Below are 25769 nucleotides of genomic sequence, written 5' to 3' on the forward strand. Positions count from 1 at the left end.
TCACTGGAGCATGACCTGGCAATGATACTGGCTGTGCCTCTGGAAACATTTGGTCAACTCTCAGTGTGTACCACAAGCAAAGCTTATCGGTTCTGTGGATAGTAGTACTTTGCTAAGAGAAAGACCTGTTGGAAAGCAGGAGATAAAATACTTACTCTTGAAGTTCAGCATTATCTTACCTACTTTAATAGAACACCCATCTTACACAGCTAATGAAACAACCCTTACTCTAACTCTGACTTCAGTGCCTGAAGTGAATCTGCTGCCCCTCAGTCAGTCGCTTCTATAGTTATAAGTCCCACTGAACTGGCTGCATCTTTTTTTTTTGAGGTCTCCAATAGGATTATTTTTACATGTTACTAATGAAGGATCAACTTCAGGAACAAACGGTTATGGAGTAAATATTCCTGGGGCAGCACTGCAGCATAGTAGTTAGCACTATGCTTTACAGTATCAGCGACCCGGGTTCAATTTCAGCCGCTGCCTGTAAGGAGTTTGTCTGTTCTCCCCGTGACCCCGTGGATTTCTCTGGGTGCTCCAGTTTCTTCCCACAGTCCAAAGATGTACTAGGAAATTCATCATTGTAAATTGTTCCATGATTAGGCTAGGATTAAACTGTGGGGTTGCTGGGCGGCGAGCTTTGAGGCCCAGAAGGGCCTGCTCCATGCTGTATCTCAATAAAAGTGTTGGGTGTGATCAAGTTCACTCGAATACTGTATAAGCTTACAGACAGAATAGGACTCCAGACCTTCATTTAGTATTACCATTCCAGTGGCATTGTTGGAGGAATGTTGGGGAATGAGAATAATTGGATAGCATCCTATAATTCTATGAACATGGATCATAGAATATTAAAGCACAGCCTAAATGTTGCGCTGACCTTTTAACTTACTCTAAGATCTTCCACCACCTCCAACGGGATCCCACCACTAAGCACATCTTTCCCTCACCCCTCTCTCTGCATTCTGCAGGGATCGCTCCCTACACAACTCCCTTGTCCATTCGTCCCCCCCATCCCTCCCCACTGATCTCCCTCCTGGCACTTATCCGTGTAAGCGGAACAAGTGCTACACATGCCCTTACACTTCCTCCCTTACCACCATTCAGGGCCCCAAACAGTCCTTCCAGGTGAGGCATCACTTCACCTGTGAGTCGACTGGGGTGATATACTGCGTCCGGTGCTCCCGATGTGGCCTTTTATATATTGGTGAGACCCGACGCAGACTGGGAGACCGCTTTGCTGAACATCTACGCTCTGTCCGCCAGAGAAAGCAGGATCTCCCAGTGGCCACACATTTTAATTCCACATCCCATTCCCATTCTGACATGTCTATCCACGGCCTCCTCTACTGTAAAGATGAAGCCACACTCAGGTTGGAGGAACAACACCTTATATTCCGTCTGGGTAGCCTCCAACCTGATGGCATGAACATTGACTTCTCTAACTTCCGCTAGGCCCTACCTCCCCCTCGTACCCCAGCTGTTACTCATTTTTATGCACACATTCTTTCTCTCACTCTCCTTTTTCTCCCTCTGTCCCTCTGAATATACCTCTTGCCCATCCTCTGGGTCACCCCCCCCCCTTGTCTTTCTTCCCGGACCTCCTGTCCCATGATCCTCTCGTATCCCTTTTGCCTATCACCTGTCCAGCTCTCGGCTCTATCCCTCCCCCTCCTGTCTTCTCCTATCATTTTGCATCTCCCCCTCCCCCTCCAGCTTTCAAATCCCTTACTCACTCTTCCTTCAGTTAGTCCTGACGAAGGGTCTCGGCCTGAAACGTCGACTGCGCCTCTTCCTATAGATGCTGCCTGGCCTGCTGCGTTCACCAGCAACTTTGATGTGTGTTGCTCTAAGATCAATCTAACCTGTTCCTCTTACAGAGCCCTCCATTTTTCTTTCATCCATGTACCCATCTAAGAGTTTCTTAAATGCCTCTAATGTATAATGTTCACATCAGTCTAATGAACTGTGTCAGTGATTTTAAGCCATTTAGATATGTTTAAAAACCAAGCAGCCTTTGTACTTGGTCTAAACACCAGTGAGAATCTCCTGCTCTTTCGCAAATAGTGTCATTTGATTCTTGTGTCCTTATCTGAAAGTGCACCACTTGCTGTGTACCACGTTGAAACGTCAGCCTAGATTAAGTCCTTGGAGTGATATTTAAACCTGTAACCCTCTGACCCAGAAATATAACATGAAAAATATGTATCTCTGAATACCAACACACTCCTTCATCTTTGAAAACTTGGTATGAGAAGCCCAAGCCCATTTATTTGCAAGTTGTAGCCATCCACATTTTTCTTTCACCATTTATGCATGAAGTCCTAAAGACCAAAGGAAAGTGTTTCTCAACAATCTCTGCCCACAATCATTTTCACGTTTTAATGAGTTGTAGCCTTTTGTAGGTACTTTTTCCTAACCAGTGGCCACGTCATGTTAATGGAAGTAAATTGGTTTACAAACCTCACCGCCCCATCTTCTCCTGAGTTATTGGTGCAGGTATAACTAGTGTTAACTGTTTTACTTTACTTTTTGAATTAATTGCAAATGTCCTGTCATCGTTTGGTTAGATACATAGGTGAAGAGTTGGTTACAAAATTCAAAAGAATCTAAATTTTGGGAGGTGCCATATTTCCTGACTAAAATGAAATCAATCTGCACTGCTTTGCTTTCCTACCAGAAGTATTTTGAGTTAACGATGTAGAAAATACTTATTTTCCTGCAGTACGTAGGCTGAATAGTTTGAGTACGGCTGAAGCTCAAGTATATCAAATTGTATCTTAACAAAACCAGTATTTTCACATCATATTCAAGGTCGTGTTTTCTTATTGAAAGCAGGTCTCAGTACAATCCCAGAAGTGGCTGAAAGCAATGAAAGCTAAGCAATAATGCTGAATTGAATATATTCTCATACAAAATAATGGTATTGGTGCCATGTGATTCTTATGTCCTTATCTGAAAGTGCACCACTTACTCTGTACTACATTGAAATGTCAGCCTAGATTACATCCCTGACTTTGCATTTTTCACACTGAGGGGAAGTTGATTGGGAGAAAGGAGGGGGCATGGGCTGCTACCTGTTCATCAGCTTTGGAGCATTTCTAGGCTGTTGGATTCTTGCAATAAAAAAAGTTTCTTATTTATTATCAACATCTTTTTAAATGTTAACTTTTATCTTTTCCTTTAATTTCACTCAGTCATCTTCCCAATTTATGTACTGATGATGACAGCTGCCAGGCAGAATTAGTCAAAACAAAAACCAGAATGGCAAAGACAGCAAAATTAATAAATTATCATTTTTGGTTGGACAGATGTGAGGTAAAAATGTAATTAATTCTCTCTCTGCTGAAATAATGAGCAAGGAAATTACATCTTTCTGAACTTAATTAGCTTTCTGAAAGTTAACCTGAAACTTTTGTACCTTTTTTTGAGGAGTAGGAGAGCAGAAACATTAATACTAGCTTAAAGTGTAAGTTGTTTTGAACAATAAGTGTAAGAGACACTAATTGGTGGCCACTTTACTAGGTACACCTATACATTTTCTCATTGATGCAAATATCTAATCAGTCAATTATGTGGCAGCTACCCAATACATAAAAGCATGCAGACATGGTCTAGAGGTCCCTTTGTAGTTCAGACAAAACATTAGCATGGAGAAGAAATGTGACTTTGACCATGGAATGATTGTTGGTGCCAGACAGGATGTTTTGAGAATCTCAAAAACTGCTGATCTCCTGGGATTTTTACGGATTAACAGTCTCTAGAGTTTACAGAGGATGGTGTAGAAATCAAAAAAAAATCCAGTGAACGACAGTTCTGTTGGCTAAAATCCTTGATATTAGGAGAAGTCAGCCAAGAATAGCCAGACTGGTTCAAGCTGACAGGAAGGTGACAGTAACTCAAATAACCAAGCACTACAGCAGAGGTGTGCGGAAAAGCATAGCTGAATGCACAACACATCAGACCTTGAAGTGGACGGGCTACAACAGCAAAAGATCAGACCAAGTTCCACCTCTTTACCTAATAAAGTGGTCAGTGAGTGTATGTTTAAAGTTGGTGTCGCGGAACAGTGTAGTAAAGATTGATAAAAATACAACAGGCATGAATATAATGTAAGGTTGAGAAATAAAATACTGTAATCAAGAAAGACAAAAATAAGACAGTTACCGAGAATGTGCTGAAGCAGAATTACATTCGACTCCACAGACTGTAAAGTTCAGGGCACTAATTTAGACTCTGGTGGTTTGTTTGAAGCAGACAGATCGCCAGACGCAGAACAAGTACATAATTCTAAAGCAAGGTTTGAAACACCCACAGAACTGTTTCACTGAAGCAAACAACATTTGAAACAGAATGGGAAATAGTTCGCACAAGTATCCAAGGAGCAGCTGTGTGCAAATGAACAAACAGGATGATAAGGAAGTGCTCAGTGCTCAAAAAAGCAATACGGCTCATAATGAATAAAACACCAAGTGTAGTTTTGAAACAACCACAAATGAAGTAGCCAGGCACACTATTGAAGGCATGTTACATCAAAGAAAACTAATATGAAGTTATAGACTCAGATGAGACTGAGAGGAAGGATAGCCAGAGTGAAGAGATGATGCAGTCATCAAAATGGGGAACAGCAGTCACTTGAACAGCAAATCTCCAAGTTTCATGGAACAGCCATTGTACTGGATACAATTTATAAACCTGTTGTGTTTATACCAATATAGTCATAGTGGTTTATTTTAGCCACAAGTATGTCCCTGAAGTTAATTTAAACTACAGTGTTGTAATATTTGCAAAATCATTGTTTATTTTTACCTTCAAGATTTAATCAAAACTTACTCGAGTCTTTCTCAAGATTACCACAAACCACAACTGATTTATTAGTTATAGCCAGAACAAAGAAGCAATACTTAACAAAGACAATAGTCACAGTCTGTTCTTGAAATCCAGAGGTTGCCTTTTGACTGACTGTAGCATGGGCTCTTTCTCATTCTACAGATTTGCCTCTCTTCATTGGGCTTTGAGCTTTATGTGCAGTTTTAGTCTCCTTAGCATAAGAATGAAATGCTTGTCAAAGAGGGTGTGCAGAAAAGTTCATCTGATTGATCCCTAGGTCGGCAAGGCTGTTCTGTAGTTTTATTCACCTTTGATAAAAGGTAAAGTTTCCTCTAAACTACTCTATCTATAACCCTCATCATTTTGTATATCTCAATCATGTCCACTCTAAAGCTCCAACACTTCAGGCAAAACAGACACTGACACTGATGTGTGTTGACTGCCTCTCCAATCTCCTCTCATAACTGAAACACTCCATTCCAGGCAATATCCTGGTGAATTTCTTCTGCACCTCTCCAGTACTAACATATACTTCCTATAATATAGTGGCTAGAACTGCATGCGGAACTCCATTTGAGGTTTGATCAAAAGTTGGGACATAACTACCTTCTGCATTCTAGGTCCTGACTAATGAATCCAGATCCTAATCGGCATCTATGATGATGAAGTGCTTTGAGAGGTTGGTCATGGCTAGAATCAACTCCTGCCTACGAAAGGACCTGGATGCACTGCAATTTGCCTATCGCTGCAATAGGTCTACAGCGGATGCGATCTCACTGACTCTCCACTCAGCCTTGGATTACCTGGACAATAGCGAAATCTACCACATCAGGCTGCTGTTTACTGACTACAGCTCAGCATTCAACATAATCATACCGTCAGTTCTAATCAACAAACTCCAAAACCTGGTTCTCTTTACCTCCCTCTGAAACTAGATCTCTGACTTCCTCACGGGGAGACCACAGTCTCTGTGGATCAGAATATCATCTCCGCATTCCTGACAATCAACCCTGGCATACTGCGAGGATGTGTGTTAGACCACTGCTCTACTCTCTGCACCCAGAATTCTGTAGCTAGGCATAACTCAGACACCATAGAAACATAGAAAACCTACAGCACAATACAGGCCCTTTGGCCCACAAAGTTGTGCCGAACATGTCCCTACCTTAAAAATTACTAGGCTTACCTATAGCCCTCTATTTTTCTAAGCTCCATGTACCTATCCAAAAGTCTCTTAAAACAGGGGTCCCCAACCTTTTTGCACCGCGGACCGGTTTAGTACTGACAATATTCTTGAGGACCGGCCGACCGGGAGCGGGGGGTGGGGGGGAGGGTGTTCAAGTAGGGTTAAACTCACCTCAACATGTCTTTTACAGTTAGGGTTGCCAACTTTCTCACTCCCAAATAAGGGACAAAAGTAGCAGTCAAATCCCGGGACACTTTACTCCAAGAAAGACTACCATGACCGTGAAGCCTTGCGCGGGCACCTGTGTGCGCATGCGTGTACGTGCCGATTTCCCCCCCCACAAATCCTTCATCTTCCTGACTATACTGTACATACATTATTTCTACTTTATCATATCATTCCTGCTTTTACTATATGTTAGTGTTATTTATTTTCGGTTTTATGTGTTATTTGGTATGATTTGTTAGGTTATTTTTCGGGGCTGGGAACACTCAAAAATTTTTCCCATATAAATTAATGGCAATTGCTTCTTTGCTTCACACCATTTTGGCACAAAAAGTTTCATAGGAACGCTCTACCTTAGCGGGGGAAATACAGGACAAGGGCGGTCCCATATGGGACAAACCAATTTAGCCCAATATACGGGATGTCCCGGCAAATACGGGACAGTTGGCAACCCTATGTTCAAGTTCAACAGTGCATGACAGGGAATGAAGAAAGGTGCAGCTGACTCATATCGTTTCCTCACGGCCCGGTAGCACATGCTTTGCGGCCCGGAACCGGTCCGTGACCGGTGGTTGGGGACCACTGTCTTGAAAGACCCTATCGTTATCTGCCTCCACTACCATTGCCGGCAGCCCATTCCACACACGCACCACTTCCTGAGTAAAAAACTTATCCCTGACATCTCCTCTGTACCTACTCCCCAGCACCTTAAACCTGTGTCCTCTTGTGGCAACCATTTCAGCCCTGGGAAAAAGCCTCTGACTATCCACACTATCAATGCTTCTCATCATCTTATACACCTCTATCAGGTCACCTCTCATCCTCCGTCGCTCCAAGGAGAAAAGCCCAAGTTCACTCAACCTATTCTCATAAGGCATGCTCTCCAATCCAGGCAACATCCTTGTAAATCTCCTCTGCACCCTTTCTATGGTTTCCACATCCTTCCTGTAGTGAGGCGACCAGAACTGAGCACAGCACTCCAAGTGGGGTCTGACCAGGGTCTTATATAGCTGCAACATTACCTCTCGGCTCCTAAATTCAACTCCACGATTGATGAAGGCCAATACACCGTAAGCCTTCTTAACCACAGAGTCAACCTGCATAGCAGCTTTGAGCTTCCTTTGGACTCAGACCCCAAGATCCCTCTGATCCTCCACACTGCCAAGAATCTTACCATTAATACTATATTCTGCCATCATATTTGGCCTACCAAAATGAACCACTTCACACTTATCTGGGTTGAACTCTATCTGCCACTTCTCAGCCCAGTTTTGCATCCTATCAATATCCCGGTGTAACCTCTGATAGCCCTCCACACTATCCACAATTCCTCCAACCTTTGTGTCATCAGCAAACTTACCAAGCCATCCCTCCACTTCCTCATCCAGGTCATTTATAAAAATCACAAAGAGTAGGGGTCCCAGAACAGATCCCTGAGGCACTCCACTGGTGACTGACCTCCATGCAGAATATGACCCATCTACAACCACTCTTTGCCTTCTGTGGGCAAGCCAGTTCTGGATCCACAAAGCAATGTCTGCTTAGAACCCATGCCTCCTTACTTTCTCAATAAGCCTTATTAAGTGCCTTGCCGAAATCCATATACATCTACTGCTCTTCCTTCATCCATGTGTTTCGTCACATCCTCAAAAAATTCAATCAGGCTCATAAGGCACAACCTGCCCTTGACAAAGCCATGCTGACTATTCCTCACCAAATGTTCATAAATCCTGCCTCTCAGGATCTTCTCTATCAACTTACCAACCATATGGTTACCAACACCATATATAAATTTGCTGACAACACAACCATTGGTGGCAGATGGTGACAAGGGGGTGTAAAGGAGTGAGATAGATCAGCTGGTTGAGTGGTGTCACAGCAGCTACCTTGTACTCAACCTCAATAAGACCAAGATTGTGGACTTCAGGAAGGGGAAGTCATGGGAACACACAACAGTCCTCATCAAGGGATCAGAAGTGGAAAGGGTGAGCAGTTTCAAGTTACTGGGCGTCAATATCTCTGAGGATCTATCCAACATATTGATGCAATTACAAAGAAGGCACGACAGGCTATATTTCATTCAAAGTTTTGAGAAGAATTGGCATGTTGCCAAAAACATATACAAATTTTTACAGTTACACCATGGAGAGCATTCTAACTGGTTGCATCACCATCTGGTATGGAGGGGCCACTGCAATGAATTGGAAAAAGCTGCAGAAGGTGTAATTTCAGCCAGCTCTATTGTGGGCACTAGCCTCCCAGCATCCTTCAAGAGGTGATGCCTTAAAAAGATGACAGTCACCATTAAGAACTCCTATTACCCAGGGCATGCTCTTTTCTCATTGCTACCATCGAGAAGGAGCAACAGGGTATGAAGACAGGCACTCAACTTTTCAGGAAAAGCTTCTTCATTCATTATTTATTCAGATACAGCGTTCTTCCCCTCCGCCATCAGATTTCAGAATGAACAATGAACCCATGAACACCACCTCACTAATTTTTCCCTCTTGCTTTGAACTGCTTATCAGATATTTATGTACAACCCCTCATCATCACCCTTTGTTTCCTATTGCCAAGCTAGATTAGATCAAATTTGCCAATATGCAAATATTATTTTTATAATCCCATTAAAGCTAATCTTAGTAACAATCTTAAAAAATTCCAAGTAAAGTTATTATCCAACTACATAAATGTCATCATATACAACCCTGAGGTTCATTTCCTTGTGGGCATTCTCAGTAAGTCCAAGAAACATAATAGAATCAATTTGAAAGACCACACCAAATGGACGGAAAAACAACCAACAGGCAAAAGACAAAAATTGAACTCATAGGTTATGGAAACAGTTCAGTGATGGGGCGAGTGAAGTTGAGTGAACTTATCATTACTGGTTCAAGAGCTTGATAGTTGAGGATAAATAACTGTTGCTAAACCTGGTGGTGTGGGTCCTGAGACTCCTGCACTTTCTTCCTAATGGCATCAGCAAGAAAAGAGCGTGACCTGTGATGGCGGTCCTTGTTGCTGGATGCTACTTTCCTGCGACAGCGCTCCTTATAGATGTGTTCAATGGTGGGGAGGGCTTTATCAATGATAGCCTGGGCTGTATCCACTACTTTTTGTAAGATTTTCCATTCAAGGACACTGATGTTTCCATACCAGGCCATGACAAGGTCCCACTTGGGAGATTGCTCAAGAAGGTTCAGTCACAGGGCATTCAAGATGAGGTAGTAAATTGGATTAGTCATTGGCTTCATGGGAGAAGCCAGAGAGTGATAGTAGATGGTTGCCTCTCTGACTGAGGCCTGTGACCTGTGGAGTGCCACAGGGCTCAGTCCTGGGTCCGTTGTTGTTTGTCATTTATATCAACGATCTGGATGATAATGTGGTTAACTGGATCAGCAAATTTGCAGATGACACATTGGGCATGTAGTGGACAGTGAGGAATGCTATCATGGCTTGCAGAGGGATCTGGATAAGCTGGGAAAATGGCACATGAAATTTAATGCAGACAAGTGCGAGGTGTTGTACTTCAGTAGTACCAACCAGGGTAGGTCTTACACAGAGAACAGTAGGGTACTGAGGAATGTGGTAGAACATAGGGATCTGGGAATACAGGTTCTTAATTCATTGAAAGTGGTGTCACAGGAAGATAGGTCATAAAAATGCTTTTGGCACATTGGCCTTCAGAGATCAAAGCACTGAGCACAGGAGATAGGATGTTATGTTGAAGTTGTATAAGATGTTGGTGACGTCTAGTTTGGAGTATTGTGTGAAGTTTTGATCTCCTACCTGCAGGAAAGATGTAACTAAGGTTGAAAGAGTATAGAGGAAATTTATGTTGCTGTGTCTGGAGGACCTGAGTTATAAGGAAAGATTGAATAGGTTAGAACTTTATTCCTTAGAATGTAGAAGATTGAGAGGAGATTTGACAGAGGTATTCAAAGTTATGAGGGGTATAGATAGGGTAAATGCAAGCAGGCTTTTTCCACTGAGGTTGGATGGGATTACAGCTAGAGGTCATGGATTAAGGGTGAAAGGTGAAATGTTTAAGATGAACAGGAGAGGAAACTTCTTCACTCAGACAATTGTGGAAGTGTGGAACAAGCTGCCAGCACAAGTGGTGTATGCAAGCTCGATTTCAACGTTTAAGTGAAGTTTGGACAGGTACGTGGGTGGTAGGGCTGTGGTCCCAGTGCAGGTCAATAGGAGTAGGCAGTTTAAAAGGTTTCAGCATGGACTAGATGGGCCAAAGGGCCTGCTTTTGTGCTGCACTTCTCTATGAATCTATGACTCTATGTACTCTCTACCACACTCTGTAGATGTTTGTCAAAGTTTGAGATATCATGAAGAATCTTTGCAAACTTCTAAGGAAGAAGACATACTGTTAGCTTTTGTACATTGTAAAGGAATAAATAGGTAATAACATTTCTCAAAATGAACCCGATCTGATGAGAAATATAATCCACAAGAATCAAATGTTATGCAGTCAGAGGCAGAAGGGAAAGAACATAAGCAATCCATGGATGCTAGTTTCCAAAACTTTTAAACTATTCAGAATATTGATTCAAACACTGCCCTGAGTTTTTTTATGGGTAGATTCAGTGCTGGATTCCTCCTGCTTCCTACACCCACACACATTCACTCCCCTAGTCAAACCATTCATTTTGAATGTGATTTGTTAATAGTTTAACTCCATGTAGTGTAGAACAAAGACCCAATATATTTCCTCCTTAAATCAAATTATCACTGTTAAAATACACATTAGAGCAAATGCACAATTCACTTGTTGTTGTCCTAGAAAACAATTAAGCCATTTGAAAATATGTACTCTGACTGCCTACTGTTATGAACAGAAATACTCCATAGAGTAATACTGCAAAACAGCCTTCTGTGATTCATGCACAAGTACTTCCAAGTCTCTCTGGACAACAACATGTTGCGGTCTTCCCAGGTTGGAGTTGTTATCTTGTTCTATAAATACTTTTCCAAATGATCTGTCACCCAGGTGACCAACCATAAGCCACTATCCAGTCTCCTTGGCCCAAAGTCAGCCATTCTGATGATTCCCAACAATACTTGACTCTTTTGTCCTCACAAAATAATGAATTCACAAGGTACTGCACTGTAATACAGGATACTATTGCTGTTATTTTATCAGAGCTGCTATTCAAAGATGCAGAAACTAACACGGAACATAAGTTTTCACATTAGGCTGTTGATGGGGTGTTTCTGCTTATAGCCAATGACTTCAACAAAATGTTCGACTTAGAGTGGCATTAAAAAATATACTAATCCATGTAGGGATTGTGTTACATAAATACATTTGGAGAAAACTCTTCCCCCTGGCCAAGACTCAATGCTGTTGAAGTCATATCCTACAGAGGCAAGATTTCAGATAATATTTACAAATATGATATTTAGATGTAACAAATGTCAAAGGTGAAAACATCCTTATGCCCTCTCAGGCTTCATTCTTGAATGTTTTAATTGTTGAATTTTAAAATCTAGTTTTCACACTGACTGAGATTAATTATTTTTATCTTGAGCTATTGTTGGAATGGACCGTTTACTTCTTAGATTTGACTGTTCAATTGTTAACTTCTTTGCAGTTTAACAATTAATTATGTTTGTATTTTAAGTAGTTCTTATATGCATACAACAGTTAAATATGCCTCCAGTGGCTATACAAGGTATAATTCTGGTAAACTGGAAGTTTCTTCATTCTGTATTATTTAAATAAGTGCTTTCTCATTGGTTAACTTGGTACTGTAGTATTCAAATGAGTACTTTCTCATTGGTTAATTTTTATCTATAAATTTGAATGATTTTTTCCTTATCTCTGTGGTATACAAATATCTGTTCTTTGCTAGGTGCCATCTTTGTTCCATTGTCTTTCTCTCTTTGCTTAGTAGACCTCTGTCATTGTCTGTTCAACTTCCGTTTGTTCTATCAACTCTTAATAAAACGAACAATCAAGTCTTGTGTCTCTTTCCTGACTTCTAAAAGAACCTTGGATTAAAAACATCAGAATCCAACACCATCTTATCCAGAATGTTATTTCAAAACTTCATCGCTGAGTAAAAACTATTTATTTTTCCCAACCGTTCCTCATTTTTCAAGCCATCATTACCAGATCCTAAAAAGGTTTTACCAAATTTACAGCAGATAAAATCATTTCAAAAACACACAATCAATTGTTTAGCAAATTGAAGTATCACAACTCAGTATAGCTATAGCTCAATTTCTTTTTGCATTGTTTCAGTGCATATTACACAAATCACAACTTATTCACACCCAAATTCCATCATGCATCCCTTCCTCTATTGATAAATCATAGTCCAAAATTCCTTTTCTGAAACTTATATGTTGTTTAGTTCTAAATGTGTGAATTAACGCAATTTTTAATTATTACCTACACCACAAATATAGACAACATCAAATTAAAAGACCATACTAGTCTGTTTCTACAACTCATTCCAGCATGCTTCTCAACAGGAAGACAAGGGGTCTGCATGCAGTTGTCCTTTAATACCAGTGCAGCAAGCTGACCTTTCTGTTTACCCCTTTTTTCCTTCTTGAGGCTGGCAGATTGTGAGCCTGCAGCTGAGGACTTTGATTTTTTAGCAGCCTTTGGAACTTGCACATCTGTTACAACCTTTACATCCTCATGTTCGGCCTCTTGTACTGCTGCATGGAAATAGTTAGAGAAAACAGAGAGATAAGGAGCAAAAGAAAAAGATACACACAAAGCACAGGGAAGTCATTCAGAGAAAAAGGAACAGTTTTAATAGCTTTTAGATAAAGAGCAAGTATTTCAGACATTACTGCTTGAGATCAGAAGGCATTGAAAGAATATTTTGAAAGAAACACAAATTGTAAACGCTTTGCTGTCTAGAAATTCCTTCAGTTGATAGCACTAAACATGCCGGGCTGTAACAATGCGTTGCATATTGCCCTTGAGAGTAAATTCATGAAAGTAATTGAATGAAATTCTGAGGCAGAACACAATGCACTCATGCAACTATGGTACATGTTTTGAGCCATAGGATAAAGATAAATTTCTAGGCAGAAACAAGAGAAAATCTGCAGATGCTGGAAATCCAAGCAACACACACAAAATACTGGAGGAACTCAAAAGGCCAGGCAGCATCTAGGAAAAGAGTAGTCGACGTTTCAGGCTAAAACCCTTCGGTAGGATTGGAGGAAAAAGCTGAGGAGTAGATTTAAAAGGTGGGAGGAGGTGAGGAGAGAAACACCAGGTGATAGGTGGGGGAGGGAATGAAGTAACGAGGTAGGAAGTTGATTGGTGAAAGAGACAGAAGGCCATGGTAGAAAGAGATTCTATTCCACAAATGCTGCCTGGCCTGCTGAGTTCCTCCAGCATTTTGTGTGCGTTGCATGAATTTCTAGGCATCCATTTCTTCTCTAACTATAGGTTAAGCACGTAAATAAAAACACTTTTTATCACAGATACATGTGAGGTATATCAATACTTCGCCTGCATTCCACATACTGAACCACATGCAGTATATATTGCCAGTATTAACCTGGTTGGAATTTGCTACTGGTAGGATGAGATATTTTGAACTAATGCTACTCGTCGAACAGATTACCATTAGCAACTCGCATTCAAACAATACTGAGAAGTTTACAAATGGCACCTCAGGAAGTTATAAAAATGCTTACTGAATCCAAAAACTTCTAGATTTAAAAACTTTTCAAGTTTTTGCTCAGTTTCAAAAGAGCTGCAGAAGGAGGGTGAGAAGGGGGAGAAGGAGAAGGATCAGAAGGTAGACATGAGGGTTTTAGGCAGGATGTAATATTTTGGTATCGTACAGCTAAAGGAGGTGGAAGGTGAGGAGAAACATGAATCATTGAGTTTGTGGCATCAGAAGAGGGCACTGAGATAGAAGATGAATTTTAAAATGGAAATTCTACAGGAACTAAAGCTGGCTTAGGGTGACAAGGATAGAGGTGTTTGCTAAGTAGGGGGATGCAGGATTTCATATGTGAGCGTGACTTTATGGATGAGGTTCATTTTGTACAGGGTAGGAGGGGTGCAAATCTAAAGGTGAGAGTGACATGGATGAGCATAAGTAGGGACTAAAATAAAGATGAGATTCTCAAGACAGAGATGTCATTCGAAGGATAAGGTGAAAATATTTTCATGACTGAAAACACACTGGTCCAATCTGAACAATGGCTGAAGAGGAAATGGAGTTAATGGTAAGTATGGGAATTGGCAGAGGCTGTAAAAAATGGATTCAGTCTTCATCATGCTTAATTGGATGAAACTGCAGCATGAGGCAAGCAGGAGGTCAAAATGCTTGGTATGCAGGTGTAGTTTGATGCCATCAATGCACCATATTTAGTCGTGATGCTGACAAGTGCCAGCAGGTAGTTGAGGGGCTAAAGGTAGACACATGAAGTACCCTGGCAGTGTCAATCACAGTGGGAGGAAAAGATATTGTTGGGAACACCCTGGCTGCATTTCAATGGAGAGAAATACAAACTACGGCACTCTCATCACACTGGTCTATGGAGAAGGTGGAATGCTTAAGGAGAAGGAAGGCTTATATCCAAAGTTTCAAGAAAAGGTATAGGTTCAGAGTTTGGGCATGCAGAGCTGAGAAGATGATTTAACCAGGAGGATAAGGAAAAACAGGTGAAATGGCAACACGATATTTCACCATTAGTACTTTGAAACCTCCAAATCGCTCATGTCTCTTGGTTTGCCTTGCCTGTTTTTTTTTTACATTGGATACTAATTGGTACTCCAAAAACAATTGTGCTAAAATATCAATTTTCAGAAGTAATGTTTTTGCAGGTTCCCTCTCAAATCCTGCATATTACCGAATATAAAAGATACCAGAACAATCTGACAATATTTCAGTAACATTTCAATTTTAAAAATACCTTTCCTGTGATGCACTTGAGAGAAATTCTGGTGCAGTTTTATTTTACTACTGGTAATGGAATTAACACAAATGACTCCACCATCTGTGAAAAAATTCAATTTAAAATAATTGAGAAGAATTTTAAAGTATATATTGAACTGTGTCCTAATTATATTGTGCAGTCACTTTGTAAATTAGAATGCAAAATCATATACAAAACCATGAGCCCTTCAAAGGCAATTAATAGGGACAATGTGGAAACTTGTAATGATAATTAATCCAGATATAGGATGGTTCCTAGGGTGATTTTTTTTTTAAACCTTGATCAGAGAGTCATAAAAAATTCTGCAATCTTTAATGTTGTTATGAAGAGAATTCTTGCCTCCTATCCAAACCCCATGCACTATGAATCTAATTCCTGCTAAATTTTCCTCACAGGTGAGATCTTTAAGATCACCTTCACTGTCTGTTCAACAAACATCCCATGGCCCAGCACGACATATTAGGAATCACAAACCTGACAGATCAATCAAAACACCAACAAATTAAGAATCAGATGAATGTCACAAAGATTTATTTACTTCGGAAATCACAACACAAATGTGCCGATGAATGGTTGTCATTGTGAGGTATTTCCACAATACCAAATACTCTCATTTTGGAAAACTAAGCTTAGAAAAATCTTTTCATGTACTATCCAAAATTCCTTATTTAAAAAATTCTATATTCTGTAAGTTTAGGTACAAGCTGCATCTCATACATAGCAAGCACACAAATATATAAGAGGATGAATTGGATTGGCTTTATTGCTTACATCCTTCACATACAGGAGGAATAAAAACCTTTACGTTATGTCTCCGTCTAAATGTGCAATGCGCAATTTATAGTAATTTGTAATAAATAGTATGTACAACAGGACAGTCAATATAACATAGAAAGACAATTGTATCAGCGTTAATTAATCAGTCTGATGGCCTGGTGGAAGAAGCTGTCCCGGAGTCTGCTGGTCCTGGCTTATATGCTGTGGTACCGTTTCCTGGATGGTAGCAGCTGGAACAGTTAGTGGTTGGGGTGACCTAACAAGTTTTGAATCATATTCCGAAGATATAAGCTACAGAATTTATGGAAATCCAATTTACCTAATGATGCTTAAAATTGAGATTAATTGCATTATACATCCTTCAAATCACTGTACACCAAGCAAAAAGTATACAGTACCCAAGCTTCATGTCTGACTTTAATGTGCGACTCTCACAAAATAAAGCTCTGTATCACTGAAAACTCCCAGAATTCCAGTATATATTCAATTGACTCCTCTCCTCCCCTCAAATAAAAACAGTAACTCAGGCCTGTGAGAAGCTGCATTTTGCCAGCTCAGAACACTAATATCAACACGTATTCTTGCAAGGCCAGTAAGTGCAACATTTGAGATTTGAACTTTGAGCTGGGTGTAAATTTGTTACTGGTTATTACAGAGGAGTTCATCATATATTGACATTTTCTGGTACCTACAGAACTTAATACTGTATGGAAGTCATTTGGGCTTAGCAAATTCATGGCCATTTGCTATTAAATAGTGAAAATCGAGCTGTGATATATCCAAGACACTATCTGTATAATCAGCCTTTCTTTTTACATCATTGGTCCTGCTGTCAGCTTAGCACTGGCAGGCTGATCTGCTCACAGGACTTTGTTAGTCTGACCATACAGAGGACTCACCTCATTGTGAAAGTGCCGCAATGCCAAAAGACAAATTGTCCTGCAAATTTAGCAAGAATAAGGGCAAAAGTGGTGAAATAGAGAAATTGGCTTAGGGATTTCAAACTCCAAATGGCAAGTTCAGTTGTTGCCCCAAGTCTGGTTTATTGCCTCTGCATATGTTTGGCACATGGGTGACAGGCAAACATGGCTGCAAAGTGAAATGTCCTTTCATTCTTCATTCGCCTTAAAATGAGAGTGGAATGTTAAAAAATTTGATACCGAATGCACATTTGCAGTTCTAGGAATGTTATCTTTGATCTGTATGATTCAGTGATGCTCATCCCAAAACATTATCATGTTAGCTCAATTTTTGATGTCTTAAGACACAATTTTGGGAAAAGTGATCTAGATACCAATATGGATGTAGTCCATCTACTCTCTGGACTCTGGGAAGATGAGCCTTTGGTAAGTTTGCCTGCTGAGTTGCTGCTGTTGGTTTTGGGTAAAAGTGAATATTTCAATGAATGCATTGAATTATGTATTTGTGTATTAATTTATATGCAAACACTCCCAAGTGCAAGGCTGGAAATGACTGTATTTGAAACATAAAAGCTAAGGACTAGGTTTACTTTGACAGTCCCTGACAATATCATGTTGGTGACATTTGTTGATGGTAGATTTTCCTGAAGGATTACTATACTCTTGGCTTGTTAGCAATTGCTATATTTCTGTTTCTATAATAGACAATAGGTGCAGGAGACTGGTTATGTAACAGAATGAATAGATGGAAAACTTACCGTAGACCCCCATTTCCCATCATTCTGGTTCTTATTTTCACGATTCATTAGTCTTGAAACGCAAAGATAAATTATAGAATGTAAATTTATAATATAGGTTAAAGGGCTTGAGGAAGATCACTTCTGAGTGACATTTCAGGTTGGTGTAGCCTTGGGAAAGGGGAGGTCTCCCATAGTTTCTGTTCCACTCAAGTTAAATAAACCCAATGAATGAACAGCACAGTGGTATACATGATACTTTGATCAAGAAGCAGTCAGCAGCTGCAAAGATTCATTAATCTATCGGTTTACAGAGAGACAGAAGATGTTTCGTTTGAGGTAAACTCAGTAATAATCAAGATCAAAGTGATCAGGCACTTGCATGAAGAAAGCTCATTCCAAAATACAGTTCTTCTGTAAAGAAACTCAATGATGAAGTTCACGAGACAATAAGATCTTTGTACTAGATCACTTCAGTCGCACCTGAAACCTTGGGCCTTATGCACCACTGAATTTCCTTGGGGTTGGGCATGTGAAGGGTACCTATCAACGACAAACAGTCAGGAACAGGGTCAGGGAACAGGCCAGCTGTTTGGGATGTAGGCTTATGGAGGCACTAGTGGGAGTCAGAATGGATCAGCAGATCAGCAACTTGGAAGGAGAAGAAAATGTTCAGGTGAAAGATAGTGGATGGGACTGAGGCACAGATAGTAAATTATTGAAGTGGAGTTTCCAGCACCAGTCTCAAACCTGGTCAGGAAAATCCCCTTTAAATCACATTGTAACAGATATGAAAGGTGCTTTATCATAAGCAAGCCAATCAATAATCAGTGGTATGAAGTGCCATCCAGGCAAGCATTGTACATTGTCAAACATCATTGCACAAGAGCAGGCTCATCTGTGCCTTATCATAAACACAAGAGATTCTGCAAACCAGCTAACTTTCCCCTCACCTGGTGTCAACTATTACCTGCTAGTGTGTCCTCCTACCCCCCCCCCCCCCACCCCAACCTTCTTATTCTAGCTTTGGCCCCTTTCTCTCCAGTTCTAATGAAGGGTCTTAGCCCGCAATGTTGACTGTTTACTTCTCCCCATTGATACTGCCTGACTTGCCAAGTTCCTTGAGCATGTTCTGTGCATTGGTACACCAGAGAAGATCATTATTTGACTTAATAATTTTTCAATAACGTTTTACTTTTCTTGTCGATTTCTGTATTGTATAAAAAGTGTGAAGTCATGCAATTCAATATCAAGGAAATACCCAAGCTAGCAACTTAATTGAACCTTGCAAATAAGCATTCAGTCTTAAAAAGACCATCAAAAAAATTAAAGAATTTGGACAAGGATAATAAGATGTTCCCACCATCATCGGCTGCCTGCAAATAAATGCTGCCTCAGCAATTTTTGGATGTTAATATTTAGAAATCTAGAACATGGACTAAATCTAGAATAGGATAAAACCTATTGTACTACAAATTTATTATTGTGCATGAAAATATCAGCATACTTCTGTTAAATAACGTTGATGGTAGGTGCCTACTCCATATCATCCAGCCAATTAATATTCGCTCCGTGCCCATGCTGCTTAAGATGCTAATAGAAATTGTCCACTGTTATTCATTTAGAAGAGGTTATTCTCAACAACTGAAACATGAATTCCAAGCTCCCACCCAAGGTTCAGATACAGCTTTAGCCTAAGCAATCCAGCTGGGTTCTTTAACCAAGATGTTTCCTACATTTCGGCAGAGAAAACAAATCTATTAGTGCTGGTGCCTGCAGCTTTTAAGCTTCTCAAAATAAGAACATCTCATATCACTGTACAGTGTCTCATAAACCCAATCTGTTATCTGCCAGCTACTCATCAGACAGGTGAATACCCCAAGGATTCTTACTTTGTTTTTAAGTGAAGTTGGGGTGAATTTTGGTTAACTTCAGGGACGTTTATGTTCTGACATGCCGAATTTCAGCATAAAGCAAATGCAGAGCAGATTTTAATCTACATAGGCGTTGAATTTGGGGTACAATTTGAAAACAGCTTGACCGTTCATGAACTCCTGAGATTAAGTAGCCTTCTCTTGAATTTGACTATATTTCTGTTTCTTCATTTTGATAACTAAAGAGTAAATTTTGGAATAGCTACCTCAAATTTAAAAAAAATGTAATCAGATTAAACATTACTTAAATTAATAAAGTAATAATGTTAGACAATTCAAACAATCTAGAGCAATTCATCCATCAATATTTCACTTAAGGTATAAAACTAAAATCAATTAAACATTTGATAGAATAGGGAATGACCAATTCAGATTTTTTTGAACATTCCAGTTACATTTTACTGTACATTGTTCCTGGCTGCACAAGAGGTAACTCCATCTTAAGTAAGTAGACTTCAGGAAGAAAATGAAAAACCTGTAAACTAATGGTAAAGTGGCAAGTGATTTAGTAAACATGTTTATAGAAATCAGAACTCAACCACATGAATACAAGCCTGTTCTATAATAAATGTTATGATGTAAATCATTATAATAGGCAGCCTTCAGATTTTATTGTATATAGCCTTGGTGAACCAAGTGCTGTTTTGCGTGAGGTGGATATGGGTGGCTTGAATCATGGGTAGCGAAGGATCAGGGACTTCGCTAGAATAGATGAGGAAAAGTCAGTGATGTATTTGGATTTAAGATAGCTTCATATAAGGTCCCACACAGTGGCTTGGTGAATGGAGGTTAGCTCATGGCGATTGCGAATAATCATCAAATGTGGATTAGCAGTTAAGAGAAAAAGTGAGAGTCATAGTCTCGAAATAAAGAGCATTCAGGACATGCACAACGGGCCCACACTTTATAATTAAATCATCTGTTGAGATGTGATACGAATAAAGTACAAGTCCAACACAGCTCAGCGTACTCCACTCCAAGTATTATGATTAAAAGATCTCCAGTGAAAGACAATTTTGAATTCAGCCTCGGCAGACACTCTCACAGAGAGTCACAGAAGGTAGCTAAGCACCAGCTAAGACATTGACTAATAGGACTCCTTAGAAATTGTTCATCAAGGGAAGGCGGTGTAGCCACTCGGTGTCTAATCAAGCAAAAAAGCTTTCCTTTTGTTTAGGGAGAATAGGTAATGCAGGCAGAAGGCAGAGTGCCCAGCCTCTATATGAGAGGCCAAGTGAAAGAAAATGAAGGAAAATTCTTGGTGTTTGAAAAATAAATCCATTGACTTCCATCAGAAGGTCTAGGTTTGCTCATCACTTTCAGAAAGCAAACTTGAGGAAGGTTGAGGAAGCCTGGGAATTTACCATTTACCATTTGATGTAGGTGTGCTTGTGATTGTTTTTCTTTCCCTCTCTCGTAGTCCCTCCATTGAAAACAAAAGACCTCGACAAGCAAGGGAGACTGGCAATGGAGCAAGGATTTCTTCTAATATTTTGGCCCTTCCTGGCATAAATTAGATTTTAATCTAAGACTGATTTATATTTTAGATTCACATCTATATGTACTGGAACAACTTAATGTCCTTTTCAAAATGCTTCTAAGAGATGTAGATATGAATTATCATTCTTTTGTTTTTGGAATTACATTTCACAGTAACAATACAGGAGAAAATGCATCAATATATTCTTATCAAATATGTGTAATCATCATGAGCCTTATCTGTGATCTCTATTTAGCGGCTGTTTATTGTCTAATTCATCAAGGAACTGTTTTTGTTATTGCTAGTATGCCGAGAATGGTTGGATTACTTCTTTATCACGATTCATGAATCATCCGTTGGAATGATTGCGTTCATGAAATATTGATGTAAAAAGCAAATTGCAGTTCTGCAAGGACTAAAAACAACATGATTTATGGTATTCCTTCAGAAAAACTGCTGTTCAAGGTACTGAGAAAATTAGCAACAGAATCCACTTGTACGTAAGAACAGTGCACCTGATTCTGCGCAGGCATTCACACCCAAAGAATTCCTGTTATAAAATGAGGCCTGTTAGTTGCTGAGATACGAGGATCGCCCAAGGAAAGGGATATGTTGCTGGGATCAGGGAAGTACCATGGAAATACATCTCATGAACTGCTTATGTCAACTTTGTTCATTAGTTAAATTTACATAACTTTAAATTTTACCTAAGGACTTTTCTAATCAGAATGATGAGCTAACAATTTGTAATCAGCTAAATTAATAGCAATTATATTATAGCTGAAGTAGAAATCTAAACTGGATTAATGATGAAAGGCCCATAAATGTACATGTACGGTTAAATGTGACGACGTAAATTTAAGCCAAGAATCTTTAACACCACAAAAATTAAATTCTTATTGAAACCACATATCCTTACAATAGAACTTATCTGGCCAGAAAACACAAAATGTTGCAATCTCAGATCAACTAACTCATATTTTTACAATGAGAATGGATTTTGTTATATCTGTAAAACATACTTACTGCTACCTGGACAGGTCAAAATTTCCACTCCTTATCTCCCAGCTAATAATAGCCCTAAGGTAACCCTACAGAAAGAAATGACAAGCAACAAACCCTAATGTCTGCCTCCTATTAACCCACCAAATAACTCAGTCAGACAGGTAGTCTATTCTTTAAGAGCCATCTCCAGTTCTTTTCCTCTCTCCAGGGCAGCAACTATCAATCCAACAGGTTGGCAGCCAATGCATATAAATGCCAGGGAAGAAACAATTGCATCCTGTCAACAAAGCAAACTGACAGTCTCCATTATTCATTGCTTCTAATTATCAAAATAATATATTTATAACATTGAAAACAATATCCCGGTGTAATTTCACAGTGACATTTTGGTGACTGTTTTGAACTAGCCTTTTTTGCTACAAAAAATGACATTCAAACCCATTGATTAAATTACTGTCTTGTAAACCCTGGATATCTACTACTGTCTGTTTATATTGATTTTGACTTTCTTTTGCTAACCTGCTGTGCATTCTATTTGTATTCAACAATAATGCCCACATTCAATATTTCATTTTAAACAATATAGAGCTGAGCATTGAAATTTTTTCACTGCCATCCAAGACAGATGTTATCTAATTTATGGCTTATAATTTTCTTATGGCTTCCCTTCTGCTGGTTGAGATCCCTTGGAGACTCTTGTACTTTGATACACATATGTAACCATGGAAATGGGTAGCATTGGAAAGTTATTAGACGATGTAGGGCAAAAATCTCTCTACAGCTTTAGCCTAAAGAGAAGAATCCCAGGCCCAGGACTAATTTTCTGCCTGCCGTGAACTAACTTACTTTTTTTCTGCAAGGAATATATTCCTGATTAATTCCAGAGGCTGGGCATCCAGAAGTCAATAAAGTTCATCTAACATTCATACACAGGTAGTGCTTAGTACAATGCTATACAGTACCAGTGACTCAGGTTCAACTCCTTCCACTGTCTGTAAGGCGATTGAAAATTCTCCCAGTGACTGCAGGCGTTTCCTTCTGGTGCCCCGGTTTCCTTTCACAGTCCAAAGACGTACAAGTTTGATTGGGTAATTGGTCATTGTAAACTGTCCCGTGATTAGGCTAGGGTTGAATCAGGAATGCTGGGTGGCGTGGCTCAAAGGACCAGAAGGACCTATTCTGCCCTGTATCTCAATTAATAAATAAAAAAAAATTATGCCCAGCTTCTGTATGATGGATAATTAGGTTAATGAACTGAGGAATTAAGTTCCTGAGCACCACATTGGAGCAAGAATATCAAGATCACAAGACAAAGGAGTAGAAGTAGGCCATTCAGCCCATTGAGTCTGCTCCACCTCTCCACCATGAGCTAAACTATTCTCCCATCTAATTCCAATTTCCTGCTTTTTCCCCATATCCCTTGATACCCTGACTAATTAGATACCTATAAATCTCCTCCTTAAACACCCTCAATGATCGGAGCTCCACAGCTGTATGTGGCAACGAATTCCATAAATCTACGACCCTCTGACTAAAAAAAAATCTTCTCATCTCTGTTTTAAAGGGTACCCTCTAATTCTAAGACTATGGCCTCTTGTCCTGGACTCACCCACCAAGGGAAACAGCCTTTCCACATTTACTCTGTACAACCCTTTCAACATTCGAAATGTTTCTATGAGATCCCCTCTCATTCTTCCATACTCTAATGAATACAGTCCAAGAGCTAACAAACGCTCCTCATACGTTAGCCCCTGCATTCCAGGAATCATCCTCATAAATCTTCTCTGAACTCTCTCCAACATCAGTACATCCCTTCTAAGATAGACGGCCCAAAACTGCACACAGTATTCCAGATGAGGTCTAACCAGTGCCCCATAGAGCCTCATCAACACCTCCTTACTCTTACACACTATTCCTCTTGAAATGAATGCCAACATAGCATTCACATTCCTTACTGCCGATCCAACCTGGTAGTTAACCTTTAGGGTATCCTGCACGAGGACCCCCAAATCCCTTTACACTTCCGATTTTTGAATTTTCTCCCCATCAAAATAATAATCTGCCCAATTATTTCTTCTTCCAAAATGTACAACCGTACATTTCTCAATATTGTATCTCATCTGCCATTTCTTTGCCCACTCTCCTAAACTGATCAAGTCTCTCTGCAACCTTTCCATTTCTTCAACACTTCCTGCTCCTCCACCTATCTTGGTGTCATCCGCAAACTTAGCCACAAAACCATTTAATCCATAATCTAAATCATCGATACACATTGTAAAGAGAAGCGGCCCCAATACCGACCCCTGCAGAACACCACTAGTAACCGGCAACCAATCAGAACAGGATCCCTTTATTCCCACCCTTTGCTTTTTGCCCAACAGCCAATGCTCCACCCATTCCAATATCTTTCCTGTAATTCCATGGGCTCTCATCTTATCAAGCAGCCTGTTATGCGGCACCTTATTGAAGGCCTTTTGAAAATCCAATTAGACAACATCCACAGCCTCTCCCTTGTCAATCTTATTTAAGATTACCTCAAAAAATTCCAATAGGTTGGTGAGGCAGGATCTTCCCTTCATGAAACCATGCTGGCTTGGGCTCATCTTGTCATGCACCTTGAGGTATTTCATAACCTTGTCCTTGAGGATCGACTCCAATAACTTTCCAACTACCAATGTCAGACTAATAGGTCTGTAATTTTCTTTTTGCTGCCTCCCTCCTTTCTTAAACAGTGGAACTACATTTGTGACCTTCCAGTCCTCCGGAACCATGCCAGAGTCTATTGATTCCTGGAAGATCATTTCCAATGCCTCCACAATCTCCAAAGCCACCTCCTTCAGAACCCATGGGTGCACCTCATCTGGTCCGGGAGACTTATCTATTCTTAGTCCATTTAGCTTCTCGAGCACTTTCTCTCTAATAATCTTGACTGTACCTAATTCTATTCCCTGAGATCTCTGGCTATCAGGTATGTTGCTAATGTCTTCCACTGTGAAGACCGATGCAAAATACTCATTCAGTTCCTCCGCCATCTCTTTGTTATCCATTATAATTTCTCCAGCATCATTTTCAATCGTTCCTATATCTACCTGTGTCACTCCCTTACTCTTCATATATTAAAAAGAACTCTTAGTATCCTTTTTAATGTTAATTGCCAACTTCCTTTCATAATTCATCTTTTCTTTCCTAATGACTTTATTAGTTTCCTTCTGTAAGTTTTTAAGTCATCCAGTCCTCAGTTTTCCCACTAATTTTTGCTTCCTTGTACACCGTCTCTTTTGCTTTTATTTTAGCCTTAACCTCTATTGTTAGCCACATTTGTGCCATTTTTCCATTCATGATTTTCTTTTTTCTTGGAATATATTTTTCCTGCGCTTCCATTTTTATTTACAATGTATATCGATGATTAAGATTATGGATTAAATAGTGTTGTGGCTAAATTTGCAGATGACACCAAGATAGGTGGAGGAGCAGGAAGTGTTTATGGTGAACCAAAAGAAGCTGATAATGTTGTCATTGGAGCAGAGAAGTTAGATGTGTGATTTCATAGCGATCGAAGGCTTTACATATTCTGTTTACACTAATGGGAGGATCGGTAAACAGAAATTACTGATTTAAAGTAGGTGGCCATTAAAAAATGATGGAATCCAACAGTACTTTGTAGGATGGTGGAAGCAGATTCAAATGCAAACAAAGCCAGCACTTGAAAGGGAAAAGAAAATGCAATTCTATAGT

General features: G+C 39.8%; 1 protein-coding gene across 4 annotated transcripts in view; it reads right to left on the minus strand.

The window, feature by feature from the left end:
* tub (TUB bipartite transcription factor) overlaps positions 1–25769 on the minus strand; it is a 361133-nt gene that overhangs the window by 42851 nt on the left and 292513 nt on the right. For 3 of the 4 annotated variants that reach the window (XM_063061893.1, XM_063061894.1, XM_063061892.1), the window contains exon 4: positions 12791–12928. The exons of the other annotated variant lie outside the window; for it this stretch is intronic. In XM_063061893.1, the coding sequence (XP_062917963.1) occupies positions 12791–12928 (138 nt within the window). The remainder of the gene's footprint in view (positions 1–12790; positions 12929–25769) is intronic. 4 annotated transcript variants of the gene reach the window in all.

Source organism: Mobula hypostoma, chromosome 11, assembly GCF_963921235.1.
Source record: "Mobula hypostoma chromosome 11, sMobHyp1.1, whole genome shotgun sequence".
Classification (NCBI taxonomy): domain Eukaryota; kingdom Metazoa; phylum Chordata; class Chondrichthyes; order Myliobatiformes; family Myliobatidae; genus Mobula; species Mobula hypostoma.